General features: G+C 39.6%; 2 protein-coding genes across 3 annotated transcripts; both read right to left on the minus strand.

Moving 5' to 3' along the window:
• Positions 1-366: 366 nt before the first annotated feature.
• On the minus strand, positions 367-15,794 carry srp68 (signal recognition particle 68). Its single transcript, XM_057844603.1, has 16 exons — positions 15,652-15,794; positions 15,210-15,276; positions 14,100-14,213; positions 13,732-13,927; positions 12,550-12,632; positions 12,334-12,443; positions 12,145-12,224; positions 11,925-12,065; positions 8,002-8,100; positions 7,837-7,901; positions 6,194-6,347; positions 5,715-5,809; positions 5,514-5,643; positions 5,350-5,425; positions 5,203-5,255; positions 367-3,935 (listed from the first exon to the last, which is right to left on the minus strand). Exons 1-16 carry the CDS (start codon positions 15,728-15,730, stop codon positions 3,708-3,710), a joined length of 1,770 nt encoding a protein of 589 aa, XP_057700586.1. The 5' UTR covers positions 15,731-15,794; the 3' UTR covers positions 367-3,707.
• Positions 15,795-16,387: 593 nt separating this feature from the next.
• Positions 16,388-20,263, minus strand: polg2 (polymerase (DNA directed), gamma 2, accessory subunit). 2 transcript variants are annotated; one of them, XM_057843243.1, is made up of 8 exons: positions 19,506-20,263; positions 19,314-19,419; positions 19,023-19,128; positions 18,754-18,939; positions 18,537-18,674; positions 17,988-18,068; positions 17,802-17,902; positions 16,388-17,657 (listed from the first exon to the last, which is right to left on the minus strand). In XM_057843243.1, the coding sequence occupies exons 1-8, from the start codon at positions 19,984-19,986 to the stop codon at positions 17,492-17,494; spliced, it is 1,365 nt and encodes a 454-aa protein (XP_057699226.1). In that variant the 5' UTR covers positions 19,987-20,263; the 3' UTR covers positions 16,388-17,491. The 2 variants fall into 2 exon arrangements, with proteins under 2 accessions (XP_057699226.1, XP_057699225.1); XM_057843242.1 differs by having other exon boundaries at positions 16,389-17,657; positions 19,314-19,422.
• Positions 20,264-20,426: the final 163 nt, after the last annotated feature.

A 20,426-nucleotide genomic window follows, 5' to 3' on the forward strand; every position in this document is an offset into this window, starting at 1 on the left:
CTTTGTGGAACCTAAAAGTGTCACCATTTTCTTAAACTAAACACAATAACGTTTATCACTTTATCCAGGCAGGGCACATTTCTATGAAGCGCCCGGAATGTGCCTGAAGCAAGTAAGATTCCAATGTTTGACATGCTTCCAAAAAGAAGCTCTAGTTTGTCTTCTATGATGTAAACAAAAATGCATGACCGACCACATTTTGTTAGCCAGCGACCAACACGCCTTTGCGGTTAACACTAGCTATGAAAATGTACACAAATCTACATAGATCCACGCCCAGCCGAGGCATTCCACACACTTCATACACGCACATGGCTTTGATGTAAATTTACATATGCACTTACTAATAACACAAATGTGCTTCTAAAAGAATTAGAGAATACAATTGATGCAAATATATTTTAATTTAAATGTCTTTAAATCATCCTGTTCATTTCTTTTGCTTCCCAACAAATACTCATTTGGACAAATTATTACAATGAAAAAAGAAAAATGAAAATACAGGCGGTCCTCTTTTAACGTTCTCAAAATATGACATGTAGAGGTTACAAGGGTACTGAATTGGTGCAGTGACGGCAGAATCTTCACACAGCACACGATGGCACCGTAACAGGTTTTTCATCCGAATAAATGTACCATATTTTCCGAATTCTAAGTCACCCCCTCCCCACAGTTTGGTTGGGCCTGACACTTATAAACAAGTTTGACCTCTATGTTTTTCCCCTCTCTGAACGTCAACAGCCTGTTATGTTCAGTTTTTTAGGATATCATTATCTGAAAAACAACATGCCTATTTAGCCTGTTGTTCTCCATTTTACTATCATTACTTTGACTTATGTTTGTTATTGGTTTCTAATAAGTTAAAAAATGTCTTCCCCCCCAAAATACGACTTACCCCGGTCGTACACTAGGTGTGTCTGCGGCGTGTCAGCGCACCTCTGACATTTGCCCCCAATTTCTGTGGAGCGGCTCGATCGGCTCACGCGAGGATTGCAAGATCGCGCGAGAGTAGCGGGTATTTAAAGATAACAGTACAACAACTACAGTATTTGCCTTTCAGAGCCCGCGTGTTAGTCAGCTTTATTTCTGAAAGAAAAAAAAAGTCCTGTGCTAAAGAGAAAAACAATTGCAATGACAGAGATTTTAACATTTTTACAAATGCCTCAATTAATCTTTTGAAAGTTTTTAAAAAGCTTTATTTTCTCTAGTTGAAGCGCCACACAGAAATGGATCAAATCAATTCCATATTACTTTGAAAATTTTACGTATCCACTGTATTTTTTTACACGAGTGACTTCCGGTCTGCCCGATCCTACCTAGTTCAATTGATGCGGGAGGGTTGCATCTTGCGACAAATAATAAACTCGTTCGTTTCGGGTGCGACGCGTCAAACCACTTCTGGGATGCGCCTGAAACGCAGCCGCTCTGCAACTGGTGTGTACTCGCTGCTTAACTTTAACAGCCAGGTTTCACTGCGTCGACGTGGCCGCAACGATGACGCACCGCAGACGCGCCTGGTGTATTACAGCCGTTATACTCCAGTACGACATGTTTTTTTTCATCTTCATTGTGCATTCTTTGGCTGGTGCAACTTATACCCAGGTGTGACTTATAGTCCAAAAAATACAGTACTTTAATCGTGGTTAAATTACAACTAGGAATTCACAAGTATAGGAAGAAACAAGAATCCCCTGTATTGTAAATAGAACTGTTCAGCACTGATAAAACAGAAAAACTCTGACGGCGTAAACGCAGTACTTTGCGAACTTTTCGGGAAACATTAGATCAGCCGGTAGATAAAATTACCCCGTCTTCAAGCAAAGTAAATGCAACTTGCCATTATTCATATTTGTTGCTGTAGTAATCTACAATAACAAGGATTCATACAAGCGTAACATTTTTGTTTGTCCTTATGTTTATTAGCTTTAGTTTTCCCCCCAACAATTCTCCTTATCTTTAGCTTTTACTGTCAAAATGATGTTGGAAAAACTGTCAGGAAGCCAAACATCACATAGGTGACTGATTGGACTATGCAAAAATCACAACTATGTGTCAAAATAAGTGCAGTGAAAAAGGTCAAAATTACAAGTTTGCGCTTGCTTTTGCACAGTATTTCCACAGACATTGAAGATGTTCTTAATGGTGTTGAAATTGTGATTATAAAACATTTAAGACTATCCAACATGGTCATCAGGTAGATTATGTATTTAAAAACAAAATGTGACTTGTCAGAATTTTGTAATTTGTTTTCAATCTTTTCCTGGGATGCTACTGATGAAATGTCACATGCTACTGTGTAATATAGAGGACATCTTGTGAAGTACCGTAGAAGTATTTCTACTTTCAGAGTCAAAACAAGGCCCTTAATATAAGTCCTTCAACACCTTCACTCATCTACTACTAGCTACCAGTTGTTTTGACAATGATTGGTTGCTGAGGTACTTTGAGTGGACATTAAATTTACACTGGGATACATGATGCACACTGACTATATTTGTGCACTGTAGCAGAGGTAAATATCTTCTGCATTGCCATGAAAACAAAAATACATTAAAATACTTCCAAAATGTGAGGGGTTTACTCACTTTTGCATAAATGTAAAAAGTAAGCCATTTGGAAACACTGAAGCAATTTGAAACAATTAGACCATTATCTTTTTCCCCACATAGTAAGATTGGCAAATCAATCTAAAAATTGTCACAATGTAAATTAACTAGGATTAAGTTTTTTTTTTTTTCTTCCCCACTCTGTAAACTTGTTTCAATTCAAAAAGGAGGTGTAGTTGTATTTGAATTGAGCACCAACTATGTACTGAGAAACAACTGTCACCTTGTGCTTTGTAACTGTAGCACACTGGTCACCTAAACTAGCGGGCTGTTATGCAACAGCCTGAACCGTTCATGCCAGTTACGTCTCAAAAATGTAGAATACAATGGAATAAGTTCATTTTTTTTGGTCAATTGTTATTTTATATAGATTCGTTACACCAAGAGGTGAAATATCACAAGCCTTAGTCATCATCCAGACATTAGGGCCCTGATTTTCAAAGAAAATACAAACTAATTTGCCTGTGAACCTCTCCGGACCACACATTTTCCTTACACTCAATTAACTGTTAATGTGCTTACAGTACTTTGAAGACACACTTCTTTTGTGATTACCCTTCATATGATGGGCGTTGATTACAGTCTTCTCAAAATCTGTCAAGTCAGAAGCCTTGTCTATGATTACGTAAACTTATGACTGTCTGAGAAACAGCTCAAAGGCTACAGGAATCTTGCAGGTTTTTTGAGATATTTAGCAGATTAGGGTGTGCGTTTCGAGACACTAAATTTGGTGTTTCCATGAGCTGTAAGCCATATTATCTTTATTAAAAAGAAAAAAAAACAGCTTGAAATAGTTCAAACAATGTTATACCATATAATTGAAAAGTTTTTCTCTTCTGGAATGAATGGGGGGATAGAACTTTTTCCACAATATTCTATTTTTTGGAGCTGCACTAGCATGTCAAATGTTGGAAAAATGACAAGGGGTACTTCATGAAGTGTACTATAAGAAAATAACTCACTGGGGACATGATTATCTATAAAGGCTATAGGGCATTCCTTTCTCCAAAACTCATCAGCTTGTCTCGCACAGAGGCACTGTAAGTAACCATTCAACGAAAGATGATTCTAACAAGTGACACCTCCTTTCTGCTTGGTGTTTTAGCTGCCGAATCCAAAGATGCCCTTGATGTAGCCGGTCAGACCGCCCTTCACTTTCTGCTCCACCTTGTCATCCAGGGCCGGGAAGGCCACGTGGTTGAGAGCCAGATCAAAGAACAGAGGCTTGCATGGGATGGGCTGAAAGTCGGGCGGGAAGTGGACCAGATTGGGATGCTTCCCCACAAGGGACGGGTCAAGGCGGAATGTTTCCAAGCGGTCGCACAGAGGCTGAAGAGTGACGAGAACAACGTTAATGTGACGACAAACCGCTTTGTAGAAAACCCTTCTCCGGATAGGCGGATAGGTAAAACGAGTCCTAGCGCTTTTACCCTGTTGAAAAAGTTGCCATTTGGACCCCCCCCTCTCCCATATATATTTTTCCAGGGGAGTCTACTACTCACACTCTTTTACTACCAAGCCAGATATAAGGCGTGCAGAATTCGGCTTAGCATTGTCTTGCTGAAATAAATAAGGACATCCCTGAAAAAGATGCTTAGATGGATTAGATAAAGTTGTGCACTTTTCCACTTTGCATCAGTCCATTTTTCCCCATTAATAAAATGTGAAGTAACTCCATTGATGAACTATTTTTTGGGTGAAACAAATGCTATGGCTGCTAATGAGTGACATAATGTTGCTAATTAGCACAGCTAACATTTAAGTAACTTTCAAATAAGCGACTTTTTACTTTGGGTAGATTTTTACACTGCTAGTTTTACCTGAGTATCTGACAGAAGCACACAAAAACCCAACTCATCTATGTGTAATAATAAAATAAATGTCTCAATGTACACCCACAACTGTTGCCGTTATTATTTCAAGCTTTTGGTGACGGAATAGCGTCAAAATTAGTGCTGCAACAATTAATCGATTAACTCGAGTATTCGATTAGAAAAAAAAGATTCGAATTAAATTTTGCTGCTTTGAGTATTCCTTTAGTTAAAGTGGTGTTGTAATGGTTTCTTTTGAAAGTGTTTGCATTAAGTTTTATTGACTTGGGTGGATACACTGCCCTCTAGTCTGCTTCATTTCACGTGGCTGAATCCAGCTGCTCCCTGTTAAGACCATCATAAGGTAAGTTTATGTTTGAGCTAATGCATTCGTAATTTAGTTTATAGGTATATTTGGCCGTTATTTTTTTTTTTTGTGGAAATACGTGTCTGGACCATTAAGAGCATTGTATAAAAATAAATAAATAAATAAATAATTTAAAAAAAAAAAAAAACCTTAGCAAATTATAGCATTTAAGCTAGCGGACTAACCTAGCCAACTGTTCTTTTGTCGTACATAGATCCTCATTTATTTATTTATTATACTGTTTGAGGCTTAGCTCAGGTATTTTAATTTCTTATGTTCCTTATCCGTTTACTCAATTATTCGAACTAACTACTTCATCGATTAATCGACTACTAAAATAATCGATAGCTGCAGCCCTAGTCAAATTATTTGAAAAATTTTGACGACCGAGTATGGCCTTTGAGCTATTTTCACTCACCCTGTTGTCTTTGACAGGCTGTGGAGTGGCAACGTCAACGGTCTCACCAGTGTCTGAAACAAACAAGTTAATGGTTGGCTTTTTTCCTCTAAGCAAAAAAAAAAAAAATAAAAAAAAAAACATGTTTGCCTTTTTAAAATAATTAACCTAAAATGGCGGCTGCTTGAAGGGAATATTTTTCTGCATTGACTTTTGCAATGAGCTCCTGAACATCGGGGAGATCCTGTCGATACCACAGATAATGTTAATACAACACCATCACTACATAACAGCCTGATTCACATGCAGTGCTGAAAAAGGGTTATCCTAACCTTAAGGCTATTGTTCATGCTCTTGGCCTTAGACTGCACCTCTTTGGCATACTTGAGCACCCTCTCATAGAGCACGAGAGCCTCACTCCACTTTTTCACCAGAACATAAGACTGGGCAATATAAAAACACCTAAAAAGGAAACGCAAATTGTAATTTTCACACGCATGTGATGTATTCGTCACACATGTACAGTAGCTTACCTGTAGGCTTTGTAAGCCAGTGTTTTAAGGGACACCTCTTTCTGGAAGGTGTGGTCGTCCTCCAGGCCTTGCAGGGAAGAGAGTTCAGCCAAACTCTGTAGGAACAGCAGAAAGTTGGTACAAGCAGTTTCCCCCATTACTTTATAAACCTGGCGGGCCGACATGCTAAAACAGTGCTACAAAAGAAAGTGTAAAAAATAAACAGTCTAGTGTTTGGTAATACATTTGGTCTATGTGAAAAATCCTGTGCCAGCTCTGTGCCATTGCACTGAATTGCATTGTATTTTTGTTTGTTAAAATGTATCACAAGATTGTGCCTTTTTGGAAGACTCTATTGTTAATAACTGGCTTATAACATATAATAGTCTGAATTTTAAAATTCCTGTCAACATTTTTTTCCCCAAAAAACCAGGCAATGCACTTTTTCCTGAGGGGAAACCCTGCACATGCAGTGATTGTGGGTATTTTCAGATTCTTGCCTGCAGAATGATGTCATATAGGCGGATGAGGTCCTGTGGTCGGGGCCCCCTCCGGTTCTCATCCCCTTCAGGCTCCTTCAACTTGGCCTGCAGCGTGTGCGCCATGCTCTCGTTCCTCTTCACCAACGTGCAAAGCTTGATGTAACTCAGGTAGCTGGAAAAAAAAGACCATCTTAACCCTTGATAAGGCATTCATTTAACTCATTTGCTGCCATTGACGCCGCAAGGGGTTTTGGGGGAACAAAAGAAAAGAAAAACAATAAAAGAAAACAAAAACAAACAACAACAAGAAATACATTGAACGCCTACACTAACTATGAATATGTTGGTGCTATCGTCAGCTAGATGCATTTCCCCCAACCCCCAAGCCACCCGCGTCCCCATCAACCGGCCTTCAGGGATGGGAAGAGGGGACGCACCACCAACCCCCAATTTTATTGACAAAATTTTTAAAATGCAAAATCATTATATACATAGAACATAGTATATATACATTGTATATTGAATTTGGCTGCTTATACGACGGTCTGCTCTCTTAGGTGCATTTTTTTTTTTTTTTTTTAAATAATCAAAAAATAGTCATAGACCTGTAAAAGGCTATAGATTTCTATTCTTGTGGCAACTGACATCATACTTTTAGGTTGCTGATCCAAAAAGTAAAGAACTTGCATTCTAATTGGTTGAATTAAAAAGAAGCCACCCATGTACCGTAATTTCCCGAATGTAACGCGCACTCTTTCCCCCAAAAATCAACTTGTAAAATCATGGTGCGCATTATAAACGCGTACATGGATGGAGACAGAAATATATATATATATATATATAAACGATGCATTGCCGACCATTACAGTACGTGACGTCACCATTTTGTTTCGGTAATAATTCACTGTGATCGGCCGAATGATTTTGTCTGTGTTAAATTCTGCTTTTTTTCACTCTTCATAAAGCACAGAATTAGTTTCTTGAACTCATTTGAGTCAACGTTTATTGCAGCTCCGCAAGTCGGACCATAACAAACGTAACAACACAGACTTCCTGTGTGTATCAGTCAACTATATCTGTCCCTCGGGAAACTCAAACCCAAATAACAATAGTTCCTATTGTTACTGTCGTGTCGACAGCGATGAGCTCTCTGGGATTTCCGATTTACGTTCTCACTTTCATTTTACCGTATCAATCCATGGAAGAAACATTTATTCATCATGATGAAACGAGCAAGTTATACAGCAGCCTTTAAAAGAAAAGTCACATCTGTTTTGTTTTCTCCTAGATTCTGGTAAGTTGGAGAAGTTGTCAAATCATATTATTACCGTAAATAGCAATATGCTATGCTTGTGCTGTGTTTCACCAGTCAGTAAAATGACATTTCTGTATCTGTACACGAGCTCTGTTTTCTTGTATTCTTCTATTTATTGGTGCTAAAATTAGGGTGCGCGTTATAAACGGGTACAATAATTTCCCCTAGATTTTACGAGTAAATTTGGGGTGCGCATCATACAAGGGTGCGCCTTATATTCGGGAAATTACGGTATATTATTCCATGTGACGGATATCAAAATCATAATATAATAAATACAATGTTATTAAAACAGTGGTTGTGTATAGTGATGAAACAGTGAAGACAAAAATAAATGAAAAATTACCTGTGCAGGAACTGCATGTTGGACACTTTGCAATTCTCTGCATCAGAGCCCCTCTCTCGCTGCTTCTGTTAATGCAAGCAATAATCAAATATGAAAAATATCAATTAAAAGACAGACTTTAAAACGGAATGTAAAAAAGCCAATTTCAAGGTGGCATCATCTTACCCCCTCGGTCTTGAGCTCTTCTCGCACCGCTTGGATGGTGTCGCGGCACTCGGCCAGCAGAGTCTCATACAAATGCTCTTTGGTATCTTCATTAGCTGCCTTCTCAAGAGAGGCAACATATTAGATTGCAGTAAAAACCAAATCCAGTGCCAAAACATGCCATGCTTCCACAGTTAGTCAAGATTTAAGATAAGTTTTTTTTGGAATGACGTTTAACAGCGAGGAGACGGATGGGCATTTATCTGGTCTAGTATGTGGACAAATCCACAAAAGGCTTACTGGAAAGGTTTACACAGCTTTGTACACTTTGATAGTGAAAAATGACAACATTTGGTGTAGATTTTCATCCTTCATTGCGTAGGTGACTGTTGTGGGGATAAAAATTACTATTACTAATACTAAAACTATTCAGACCCGTCTTCCACATGCGTGGACATCACTTTTTGGGTCATGTATGCCACAATATTCACATTTGGTATAGGTTAATCAAAATGTTATGTACATATATGTGGACGCCAGGTCTCAGTTATAATTAAGGTACAGTATATATATTTTTTATATATATTTTTTTTTAAAGAAATAAATTAAAAGGTTGATGTAAAAAATGCTAATTAATAAAAACAATACACTCTTGTTAGGGCCCCCGTTCAAGTGTTTTTTTTGGGGGGAGAGGGATTCATAGCATTTTCTCATTGTCACTGACAACAATAGACATCCAATTTATGTAAACTGGGAGGACTGTCAGAGATTGCTCAAGTTTGAGTGCTACTGACGGTGCTAGACGTCGAATCGATTTTGACTGGGCGAGACTGGCAGTGAATGTTTGCTGCCAGACTCCAACAGTCAAACTGGACTGGACGTCTTGTCCGTAAATGGCAGTCAACAAGTTGCCTATAAAGCCAGGGTGCTCATTACGTCGATCGCCTTCTACCAGTCGATTGCAGTGCTAGTATGGGTAGATTGTGGCATCAAAAAAATACATAAATCTTTTTTTTTTTTAATGTACATTTTTATTATGTTGTGAGAGCAACAAATGTGCTTATGCAGAGCTGGAATATGAATGGTGAATATTCCGACAGTTGGAACGCTGGCGTGTTGCTGAACACATGAAACACTTGCATTCACTATGCATGATTAAAGATGCAAACTCATATAAGTCAATCACACAACCACACCAAGGCATCTTAGATGTTTAGAAGTGAGACTTGAAGCAGGAATGTATGGCGGGTGCTGAAGTGATGAGCTGGATAACGAGGAGGAAGAAGTATGCAGCCCAACAGGCTACTGATTCATTCCAGCACTCAACTTACTCGAAAGTTGTACGGTGCAAGTCGTCAATGAAACCATTGTGTGTGATTTTACAACCAAGTATTTACCCTTAAATTAAGTATATGTTCAAGTAATAAAACAAAAAGACACCAATCAATGCATTCTGAAGAGTAGTCAACAAATGCACTATCATATTTAAGTTTGATGTGCCAATTTGAACCACACTTTTGGAATGAGTGAATGAATCTTTCAAAGCATAACTGTGGTGGGATCGATGAGAAGTGCACCTCAGGGGTGATGATGGTATTTAAAGTCCCGTACTTGCGTACCAACACCTAGGCTACGCCCAGTACAACCGGCTCTACCTGTTTTACATTCTTTGTGGTTGAGCTGAAGGGCTGCAAGCATACTAAAGACTGATGAGCGGAGGCAGACATTTCAAAGCACTGTAGCTTTACACTGCAGGAGGTACACCCAGGCTCATGATATAAGTAGGTGTGTTGCAAAACCAAATTTACATGACTTCAAGTGTGCTACTTAGCAAACGACGCTAACTTTAATGAAGTCACTGACCACTGTGATAAAACATCTTAAAGCAACCTTTTGCAACTTTCCAGTTTGGTCAACTTTAGCGACACTGGTGGACATAAGCGGTAGTTTTTTGCCTTAAGGAAGACTGCGTTTCCCATGAAGACAAGTGCACACCCGAACAGTGTCATAAAATCATTAATGATTCAAAAAACAATCTCCTGGTTGCCTGCAGATGGATTTAACCAGTTTTTTTCCACTGGTGTGCCGCCACAAGAGAAATCGTCAGGTGTGCCGCAAGAAATTATCCAATATCGCATTAAAAAAAATTTTTTTTTTTTACATTGTCGGGCAGAGTTGCAGTAGGAAGAAAGGAGTAGGTAGAAAGTTCTTTTGTGTGCAGATGAACAAGGAATTGCTTGTGTTGTGTTCAAAAACTGCTCAGATTTCTAGCCATCAGCCACCTTGCTCTCCGCGACAACGTGGAACCCAGAACGTCTACTGTACATCATTTGATTAGACTCGTCAAGTGTTGATATACACGAAAGTGTCCTTTCCATTTTCTCCATATGTGACGACCATCAATCCTCCCCCTGTGTTTTATTCCAACACATTGTCAAGGACAGCAAGGTGGCTAATGGCTAGAAATCCGAGCAGTTCTTGAACGCGACACCAGCCAATAGCTCCATGGTGCATGGAGTCACATCAGCGAGTGAAAGACAGGCCAATGTTTATTCTATAAATCCTCGTAAACTCTCTTTTTTTTCCCTCCTCAGACAAAACCTTTTGTTCTTTTTTGCTCTGCCATCTTTGCAGCATTCGCGCAAAAAACAGCAGAATTGTAGTGTTTTTTTACGTCGTTCCTGCCACCCTCCTCAATGTAGTGTCGGTGAAAGCGATACAGCCCCCTTCAAGATTTCAAAGAGGTGTCATTCAACGAGTTGTCAGTCAACATATGATCACAAATGTTATGAAAATATTTCATAAAGGTTGAAAAGTTATCGTTATTGCTTTAATAAACAAAACTCAGATAACCTCAACGATCCGGTTCCAAATATAGGAGCTCAACAGCCTTTTCAAGTGTCCAGTAAGTGTTGTTCGACCAATGCATAGCACAACCCTCCTCGTGTAAAACTGTTATGACACCCCAAGATAAAAACAGTGACATCTCGAGGTAAAATGATATACAGGAGCTCTGAATCACAACAGAAGCGAATACGGCGTGTGGATTTAAAATAACGATTATGATGCTAGTTAGGAGTTATGTTAATATTAACTTTACTGTTGTATTGGCAATGCATATCGTAACATCGTATAGCCTTAATTTGTGGTGTGATCTGGAGTCTGTTCTTGGTAAACGACAATACCATTGTGTGTACACATAGACGAACTGGGTGCAGTCATGCACTTCTCTGTGTACTAATATGCACAGAATGTAGTTGTACAAAAAATGGGGCTGGATGCCAGAGGGTGTGATGGGAGTGCCTGCAAAATGTGCATGACAAAACCCACAGGAATGACTGGAGGTGGCTGTGAAAGCCCGAGGGAGACAGGAAGGAGAACGATGCCACCCTATGCGCTTTAAGGAAACTGCAACACCTTTTACACAGGTGAGGATCACGCAAAGACTAAAAAGTGATATAACTGCCAGTGGAACCAATTCTGGTTAACTTTCAGGTTTTATTGACAAATTAAGTTACTTATTCAAATAACCCAAATGCAGGTGTGTATGTTCACACCAAAAGCATTTCCTCACAGATGTTAAAAAAAAAATCATGTTCAAATGTCCATGTTGGCGTATTTTGAACATTTTCAAGGGAACGATAGAGGTTGTAAATGGTGGGAAAAAAAGTTTTAGACCAGGGTTCTCCAAACCGGTCCTCGAGGGCCACTGTGGGTCCTGGATTTTGTTCATAGCGATCAAGCACAGACCTTTTAACCATTGTGGTTTCTACTAAAACAAGCAGCAACTGACTGCAATCAACTGATTACACTTATAAAACACCATATTGGTGAAAAAGTGTGGTCTTGCTTTGTTGGAGTGAAATCCTGCACCCGCTGCGGCCCTATGTGGGATAGTTTGGAGACCACGGTTTTAGACTATCATAAAACGACGTGGTACCGACCTGAGCAATGGCAGCCTCATTGTCAGCGAGACCCAACAGAAAGATGCGGGCCTTGTCAATCTTAACAGGCACACTCCTTCCACGCCACTCCACTTCACTCATGGTAGCTGCCTGCTTGGTTCTTGCCTGAGTGATGAGGCTCTGTTGATCGAGCAAAAATGAACGATGGTAAATTTGGAAGCAACGACTCTTTCATTGGGAGCAACATTAATGTTCTCACTTCTAGCTTCTCCGCCATCATGCCTCCACCTCCTCCTGTAAGTCTCATCTGCATCAAGTCATTGATGGCATTCTGGTCACCTTTTAGACGGTAAAAACGTGAGTGAGTGGGGGGAAAATAAGAGCTGCAAGGATTATAGTTTTAAAAGTAAATCTAATGGTTATCTGCACCATTAAGTAACATTTGTACCTATATTGTAAGCACAGTATCGAATGTTAGGCGATATCTCATCCACACGCTGGCGATACAGCACTTCCAGTTCCTCAGTGAATGCACTCGCCAGCTTCTCATAGATGGTCCTTAAATTGAAAAACAAAATTACCATTCATTAACTTTCTTAATCATAAAATGCACATATAAAGTGATTTGAATGCTGCAAGGAAAGAAATGTGAAGAAGGCCTCACTTGCACTTGTTGAAGGCCTCCATGGCACGCTTCCACTCCTGCAGTTCAAACTCTACCATCCCAGTCAGGTATGCGGTGTAGGCCTGCAAGTTTTCAACTTCAGTGACTCTTGACAATATAGGATGTCGATTAACTCAAGTAATTCGATTAGAAAAAAGCTTTGAGTCAAATTTTGCTGCTTCGAGTATTCGTTGAATTAGACTGGCATTGTAATGGTCAGTTTTGAAAGTGTTTGATAGTTTAATGATTTGCAGGATACACTGCCTTCTAGTGGCAACAGTGAATATTGCATAACTCATTTAACATGGCTGAACCCAGCTTCTCCCTGTTAAGACCAACATACAGTAAGTTTTTGTTTAAGCTAATGTTTTTTCTAAATGCACTCGTAATTTAGTTTATAGGTATATTTCGCCGTTTTTTTGTGTGATTATGTGTTTGAATGATTTTTTTTTGAGAGTATTGTTAAAAAAAAAACGTTAGGATTTTATAGTATTCAAGCTCTCAAACTTTTGCTGTGCAAATTAGCCAATCGTTCTTTTGTTGTACTAATATAATCTTTTTTTTTAATACCTTTTGAGGATAAGCTGAGGTTTTTTTTTTAATGAAAGTGCCATTCTGCAAAGTTTGAAGAAACGCTCAGGAATTTTATTTTGAAAGTGAAATCTTGGCAAGCCTTTGTTTTCTATCCCTTAAATTTATCCTGCAACGCATTAAATGTAATGTAAAAAAAAATACTGATGTTGTTCCTGGCATGGTGGAAAACACTTTTCTACATGCAAAATGCTTTCTTGATAAAAGTAGTGACACTTTGGGTCACTAAAAAAGAAAAATCAGGTCAAAATTGTTATTTGGCAAAAGTTTTTGAGCTACAGTATCTGACCGAAATGTTAAAATCCAAGCAGCTTAAGCGAAAATGGGTATTAACTGAAATGGAAATGTTATTTCTGGGTAAAATTTTGTAGACCACTGTAATTGCTCCATTTACCCCACTCCATTGATGATGAAAAATAATTGTGATGATCATTTTTCTCAATATTCTGCACTGCTATCATTTTCCTTAGCACTGTGAGTTTAACAATTTTGTTCTTTTAGATGGTGGAAATACAGCTGAGAATTCAAACATTGTAGCATCTGTGAATTATCTTCTGCCTACGGCCTATTCCTGAATGGCTTGTACTGTACCTGTGCTTCCAGTTTAGTCTTGGCATCAACCGATGGGCTCTCACACAGCTTCTCCAGCTTTTCACTGTGCTTGGCGGCTTTACGGAGCCGGGCCAGCAGGTGGAAACGCTTACGTGGCTCCGTGTTGGCCTCCTGCTTCAATTGCATGGCATAACTCCATGCACGCTCCGCTTCCATCAAAACCAGTAGCAAGTACCTAAAATGGTAGAACAAACTGCATAGTCATTCCACACAAATAGTGTCATTTCATTTTTTAAAAAAAACAATTCTCCCAAATGTATCTTTAATTATCCGTCAATCCCAAAGATGTCATGACGAGTAGATGAAATAAATACTCATCGCTGAATGGAAACGTTATGACTAATTACCTGTTGTCTGAAAGCATTTCAGCAGTTATTTTCTTTCCAACGAACTTGTGCCGGTTGCCCATCTTGAATCCAAGAGTCTTGCGTAGACGACGCAGTCTACGAGAACAGTAGCCCCTGCAAAAGTTCAGGTCAACGATAGCTTTATGACAGGATCCACACTATCTCATTTAATATTCACTACCACTGACAGCAACAGATGTCCGATGTCCGAACCATTTTAATTGGGAGAGCTAACAGCGAATAATCAATGGAAGCCCTTCCAATTATAATAGATTGAACGTCTATCACCGTCAAAGGCAGAAAATGGCGTATCTTCAAATTGGAATAATTCCAGATACTCTAGAACAGACATGTCCAAAGTGCGGCCCGTGGGCCAAAGGCGGCCCGTGATCAAATTTCATCCGGCCCCCAACCTGTGTCATAAAATCAATAATGTCTGGCCCACACACAGACCTAATAAATTGGTCAGCAGTACTGCTACCAGCATATGAAGTAGCTTACACACTAAATGCTGCTCTTCATTTACCCACTAAAAGGCAGCAGCACTCTAAGCAACATTAACCCGCGTGACCCTTTACTCCCAATCTTCTAAAATGGCGACAATCAACAACAACAAAAAAAAAGAAAGTTGACTGTGACAGCCGACGCCTCAAGGATAGGTGGAAATTGGACTATTTCTTCACTAAAATACGCAAAAACTGTGTCTGCCTCATTTGCAAAGAGACAGTCGCTGTTTTCAAAGAGTTCGATGTGAGGCGATATTACTAAACCAGACACGCTGACATGTACGACAAGATTACAGGGAAGATACGTAGCGAGAAATTGAAGCAACTTAAAGCGAGTTTAATTTTACAGCAGCAGTGTTTCGCAAGAGCTCAAGAGATGAAAGAGAACGCCACAAACGTTAGTTGCAAGATTTTGTGGAAATTATTAATTAAAAACAATAAAGCAAATGTGACACACAGAATGGCTTGCTAAAATTTGCATAAATGTATTGTTCTATGTAAAGGATGTCAGCCAAGATCGGCCCCCCACATTTTTACCACACCGATTCTGGCCCCCTTTGCAAAAAGTTTGGACACCCCTGCTCTAGAAAGAGCCTGCACCTACCTGTATCTTTGGTAGTCTCCATGTCTGAGACCATGCAGCTGCTGGGACTCTTTTATGATTTGCAAGACTGATTCAAAGTTAAGGAACCATATCTTTTCACACACACAAACATGAGTATTTAATTCATTTTAAAAATGTCACGTGCACTCAACATTACGACAATATGAGAGCATCGTTTGGTTTCTCCATATAACACAATAAGAGTGAACTAGACAATACGAACAACACGCGCACATTTTTTTCTGATAGATAAGTCGTTCTCAGTAACTATAAAGCAAGCTTGAAAAATAAGTTTAAAATAATTGCCATTGACAGCCTGCTCCAGTGTGACACGTAGCCTAAGCTAGCCTCCGACTCACGAAGCTAATATGCTAATGTTAGCTCGGGAGCTTGGAAAACCACCTGAGACACGCGCTACACAGACAACGCAGGGAAAAGATACTTTCAAGTCCAATTCCCCCGCCTGGTGAATTTTCCTGCAAGGAAGAATCTTTTGCTTCGTTTTGCTTGAGTGTGGCCATTTCCAAACGCTAGCTAAAATCAGCGTAGCCACGGAATAGAGTAGTACAGGCACGCGCAACGACTCAATGGACCAATAGCGCTGCGGGGAGGGGCAAATGGTGTCTGGGAAAATCTCGCGAGAAAGAACGAAAGTCTGCGGCCCGCTGCCTTGTTTGTACTAACGTGCGGTGTAGGCTCATACAGTGCGGCAAAATAAAATAAAATGAAGCCTTTAGTGTCATTGTAAAGAGTACGAAAATTAAAGCTTGCAAATGAAATTTATATTATAATTTATTATACAGTATTTTAAATTAAAAGCAGACTATTATTATAACTTCAACAGTAACCAAATGAAATGAAATCTCTTGCATATGGTATTTGTTATCAAATGAATGGGATTGGTTCATTGCAGTGCTTCATTTTTTGTTGCCCCCGGGAGGATGACGTAAACGTTTCGCGCCCCCCCCCCCCATCTCTCTGCCACCACTGTAAATAGTATCATTTGTCTGTAAAATTATGATAAGTACACCTTTGCATAACATTGTGTCCTTGTTAACCTTAAAGAAAAAAGTAATATAGATCAGCTTACAATAAAGTAACTTTTTAACACTGCTTTATTAACATTGTTTTGTTGGTAACAGAAAATACTTAAAGCACATCAATTCACCCGAATTAAAAAAAATAAAATAAAATAAAAGTCACATCCAAACTGTAAACGTACACTCAAGTTACCTTTTTTGACCGTTTGATACAAAAAAATAAAGACAATAAATAATAAATTCAAATTTATTTGGAAAATTAACTCAGGGTACAATATGCCGAACAAAAATTCATCCAACAAAAATGACAGTATTATTTTGTGCTGCAGGCAATATCAGATCCTTTGCTATGGTGTGGGGTTATCTTGCACTGAGTTTTACTTGGTATGCCACCTATATGATGCTAACAGTGCTCACTGGTTCACTGATGCAACAGTCACAAAGCAGGACGATTATTGGCAATATTTGGCATGTTTTCACTGATTAAAAAAAAAAAAAAAAATGCGGCTTATCAATGTGATTGTTATCTAATTTCTTTAAGTGACATCTTAATTAATGTGCCTTCATGCTGTCCGTTGCCAACATTTTAAGACACAGTATACATACTGGTCTTTCCTTGTCTCCCGCTGTTTTAAAAGTACATAAGTTTCGTCATATTTCCTTGTTTTAGCGCTGCTTATCTTTTGCTTTTTTGCTGTGTGCTGTTGTTCAGTTCACAAATACTGCGCACATCGGTTTACGCCCACCTGGGGGGGGGGGGGGGGGGCACTATTTGAGAAGGACTGGTTAATGGGGGATTTCATTCCCACAATGGAGATCTGTATGTAACCCAAATCTGCCCATACAATACACTGTCCAATGCACTAATCTAAGCATGTGTAATATTTATGTTATGATTCTATTTAATATTGCAATTTGATGGAAAACGCTTCTACAGTGAAACAAAACAATAATTTTGAAATCAGTTAATTACACGCCTTTTTGTAAACTCGAAAACGCTTGTTGGCAATGTTGTCCTGCAAGCCCATGTGCTAAATGTGAGACAAGGTTTCAACTGAATGTTCAGAATGGCTTTAAATAAAAAAGATCAAAAACCTGCTTGCTGTTGCGATATTGTATTTATTGGAATCTTGACCATATAAAATACTGCTCTGGCAAATTGTAAGCAATGGTTTTGGAAGCTACAATGACACGAAAATGAAGGCTTTTTCAAGTATAACATGAAATCAGCAAACAGATCATTTACATGTTGTCTGCAGCAGAAATATATCTGCAGAGGAAGTTGCTGAGTTCCGAGATATGCATGGTCTCCTTGATGGTGGTGTCTCGGCTGCGCAACTGGACAAGGCCGCTCTCCAGCGTGTTTTCACTGATCACCACAGTGAAAAGCACGCCCATTTCATCATACCTACGGATGGTGCATGAAGCATACTCAATAAAAACTATTTTGTACTCAAAAAAATGTGTACCTCAGCTTTTGGGTAAAATTTTCAGATAAACCATTAAGTACATTTTAGATTCATAAAGAAATTCTACCAGAAAGCCTGCTTACTTAGAGTTGAGCTGCTCCATTGGGGTGGGTGATGTTTCAAGATATCCGGGCCAAGCGGAGATTTTGGCCTCCTTTAACTCCTGCAGCAGGCCTTCACAAACCTAAAGCCCGTAAATTCAGTGAACATTATGTGACATACATCTCTCAAAAAGTGTTAAGTTATGAATCTCATGTTTTTTATCTGACCTGCCTCAGCTCCATGGTGGCTCCCCTGCCAATACCTATTGCCACTTTGACTGGAGCCAACAACGGATGCAATTTCAGAACCTGGAATAAGAGACATGATTAAATAAGTACAGTTGTCCGATAATGATTTTTTAACCGATACCCCGATATTGTCCAACTCCAAAAATCCGATAACGATATCAAACCAATACCTACATGCAGTCGTGGACATTTTACAGCTAATTGTGTTGTGTTGCCTGACTGGATGCTTCAACAATGATAATGCTTACATAACGCATCCCAAGCATCTTAGTTTGAAGATATCTAATGGTCAATAAGCATAACTGTTTTGCTAAGCTGTGACCAGCCCTTGTACAAAGGACAACGGCATCTACATTCACTTTGAAGCCAACATGCATATTGGCCCAAAACCGATAATGACAAACCGATGTCGATATTTTCCGATATCATTTTAAAATGCTTTTATCAGCCTGACAACTCCAGAAATGAGATACGAAAAAATATTTCAAGTCTCCTAAACATAATGACACTTTCTAAAAATAACATTACCTTTCTCTGCTGGAGATTCTGTTTGGCGTCTTCTCTCTTGTGCAGCTGCAGCGAGTTGGACAGAAAGGCCAACAAACCACGATCGATGTTCCCAGTTATTGAAAGTACGTGAGGAATTGACTTGCGCCCGTCTCGGCTCTACAGGACAAACAATGAACGCAAGTATGGTTATAACAAAACATCTGTTGTACGTGTGGAAGGATTGTTGATGACTGACCTGGAGTTTGGAACGAGCCCCTCTGTGCATCTGTAACAGTTCTCCATCTCCTCGGCTGCTCACAAACTCCAAAGGTTCCTGACCCCACGGGAACTTGTAGAAGATCTGCACACCACGTGACACTGGCCCCTCAAGTTCTTCTTGAGGGAGATCACTGCTACTGAAGTCTGATGGAGCGAGGGAGAACTGGCCGCCAAAAATGCATTAGAGTCAGCAGACAAAGAAAATGTCACTAAAATTTGGTCACTATGACCAGTTTTAGAACTTACCTTTCTCCACCATCTGAGCCGCTGTCGAACCCAGTGGTCCAACCACTGTGAAGAGGTTCGAGGAGAGCAGAACCAGACAAGCGAGGCCTGTGTGGTTTCATCTGGGCTGACAAAAAAAAAAAAATCTCATTATGGTTAAGGATGATTACCTCTACCAATCATCTGTTGTTATAGTTTTCATGGAACTGTTCAATTTCCAGAGTAAACCATGGTAAGACTTTGAAAATGTGATGTGTTTAGTGTGGCACTCAAAAGGTATAAAAACAAGATGTTTGAGAATCAAAGTCTCACCAGCCAGAGCCATCCTTTGAGTGTTGGAAACATCTTCCTGTCTCAGCTATACCAAATGGGAGCTTCCTGTTCACCAACTCAAACAAGGGGACGAACTGCTCTAAAGCTCCTTAGAAAATAATCAGGATAGGACTCACAATGTTTTTCATATGCAATGTATAAACAAAAGTAACATTAAAATTGGAGAACTACCTTGAATGAGGTTGGTTCTGAACAGAGGTGCTCTCTGCAGAAACATGTGGACATTGTGGGCAAGCTGCTCTCCACTCAACTCCGTGTCCTTCAAATTTTCCTGGAAATCTTCAGGTTGTAAGACCCTCGGGTGACCCCACCGCTCCCCTGCTGCATCCGCACTCACGTTCCTGCTGCTTGGCGTGTTTATCCCAAACACCTGCTCTCTTGATCCAGTTATCGAACGCCACCATTGGTGCAGTACATTCTCCCTGAGCTCGGTGCCCAGTGGCCCGTAACTGCAAATAACCCCACGATTAAAGAGTTCTACATTAGAATGTCCAGGTGAGATAAAATGTCTGTCCACGAAGAGTTGCAACAATGTCCTGCCCTGATCCAAGTTGGTTGCAGGAGCGCAGCGTCCTCTTGTCTGATGCCATATAAGTGAGGAACATCTAAAGGCACACCTTAGCGTGACGCTTTTTACAAAGTGGCTGCACATGGTGAGCAACAAGCTGGTCAAATGCCAAATTTGTCAACGTTATTGCTCCTATAGCGGAACATAATCCGACCAGTTACACAAAAAATCTATTTAAAACGCTCGTGAAAGTAGTAAAGGTAAAAAGTTTATCTAATGACTGTTAGCATTGTCAGGAAGAAAGATTATCCCAAACTTTTTTTCAATGTAAATATATTTTTAAGTCATACAAATAGTGACAAGCACCGCCATGACATTTAAATTCGTCGACCACTTGTAACCCGGAATTGCTTGTTGACCTTGTTATTCTTTGTGTTCCTATTCCACAGCGCCCTCTATTGTAACGTTAAATGCTTGTTTGCGTACAGAAGTATCCCGTTCGTTGAAAGTGCAGCAAGAGCATATGATGGGGCGCCGTTGTAAAGCAGCACATGCGGAAAATTACATTTCCTCACATCTAGCGC

The sequence above is a fragment of the Corythoichthys intestinalis genome, chromosome 8, assembly GCF_030265065.1.
Source record: "Corythoichthys intestinalis isolate RoL2023-P3 chromosome 8, ASM3026506v1, whole genome shotgun sequence".
NCBI lineage: Eukaryota > Metazoa > Chordata > Actinopteri > Syngnathiformes > Syngnathidae > Corythoichthys > Corythoichthys intestinalis.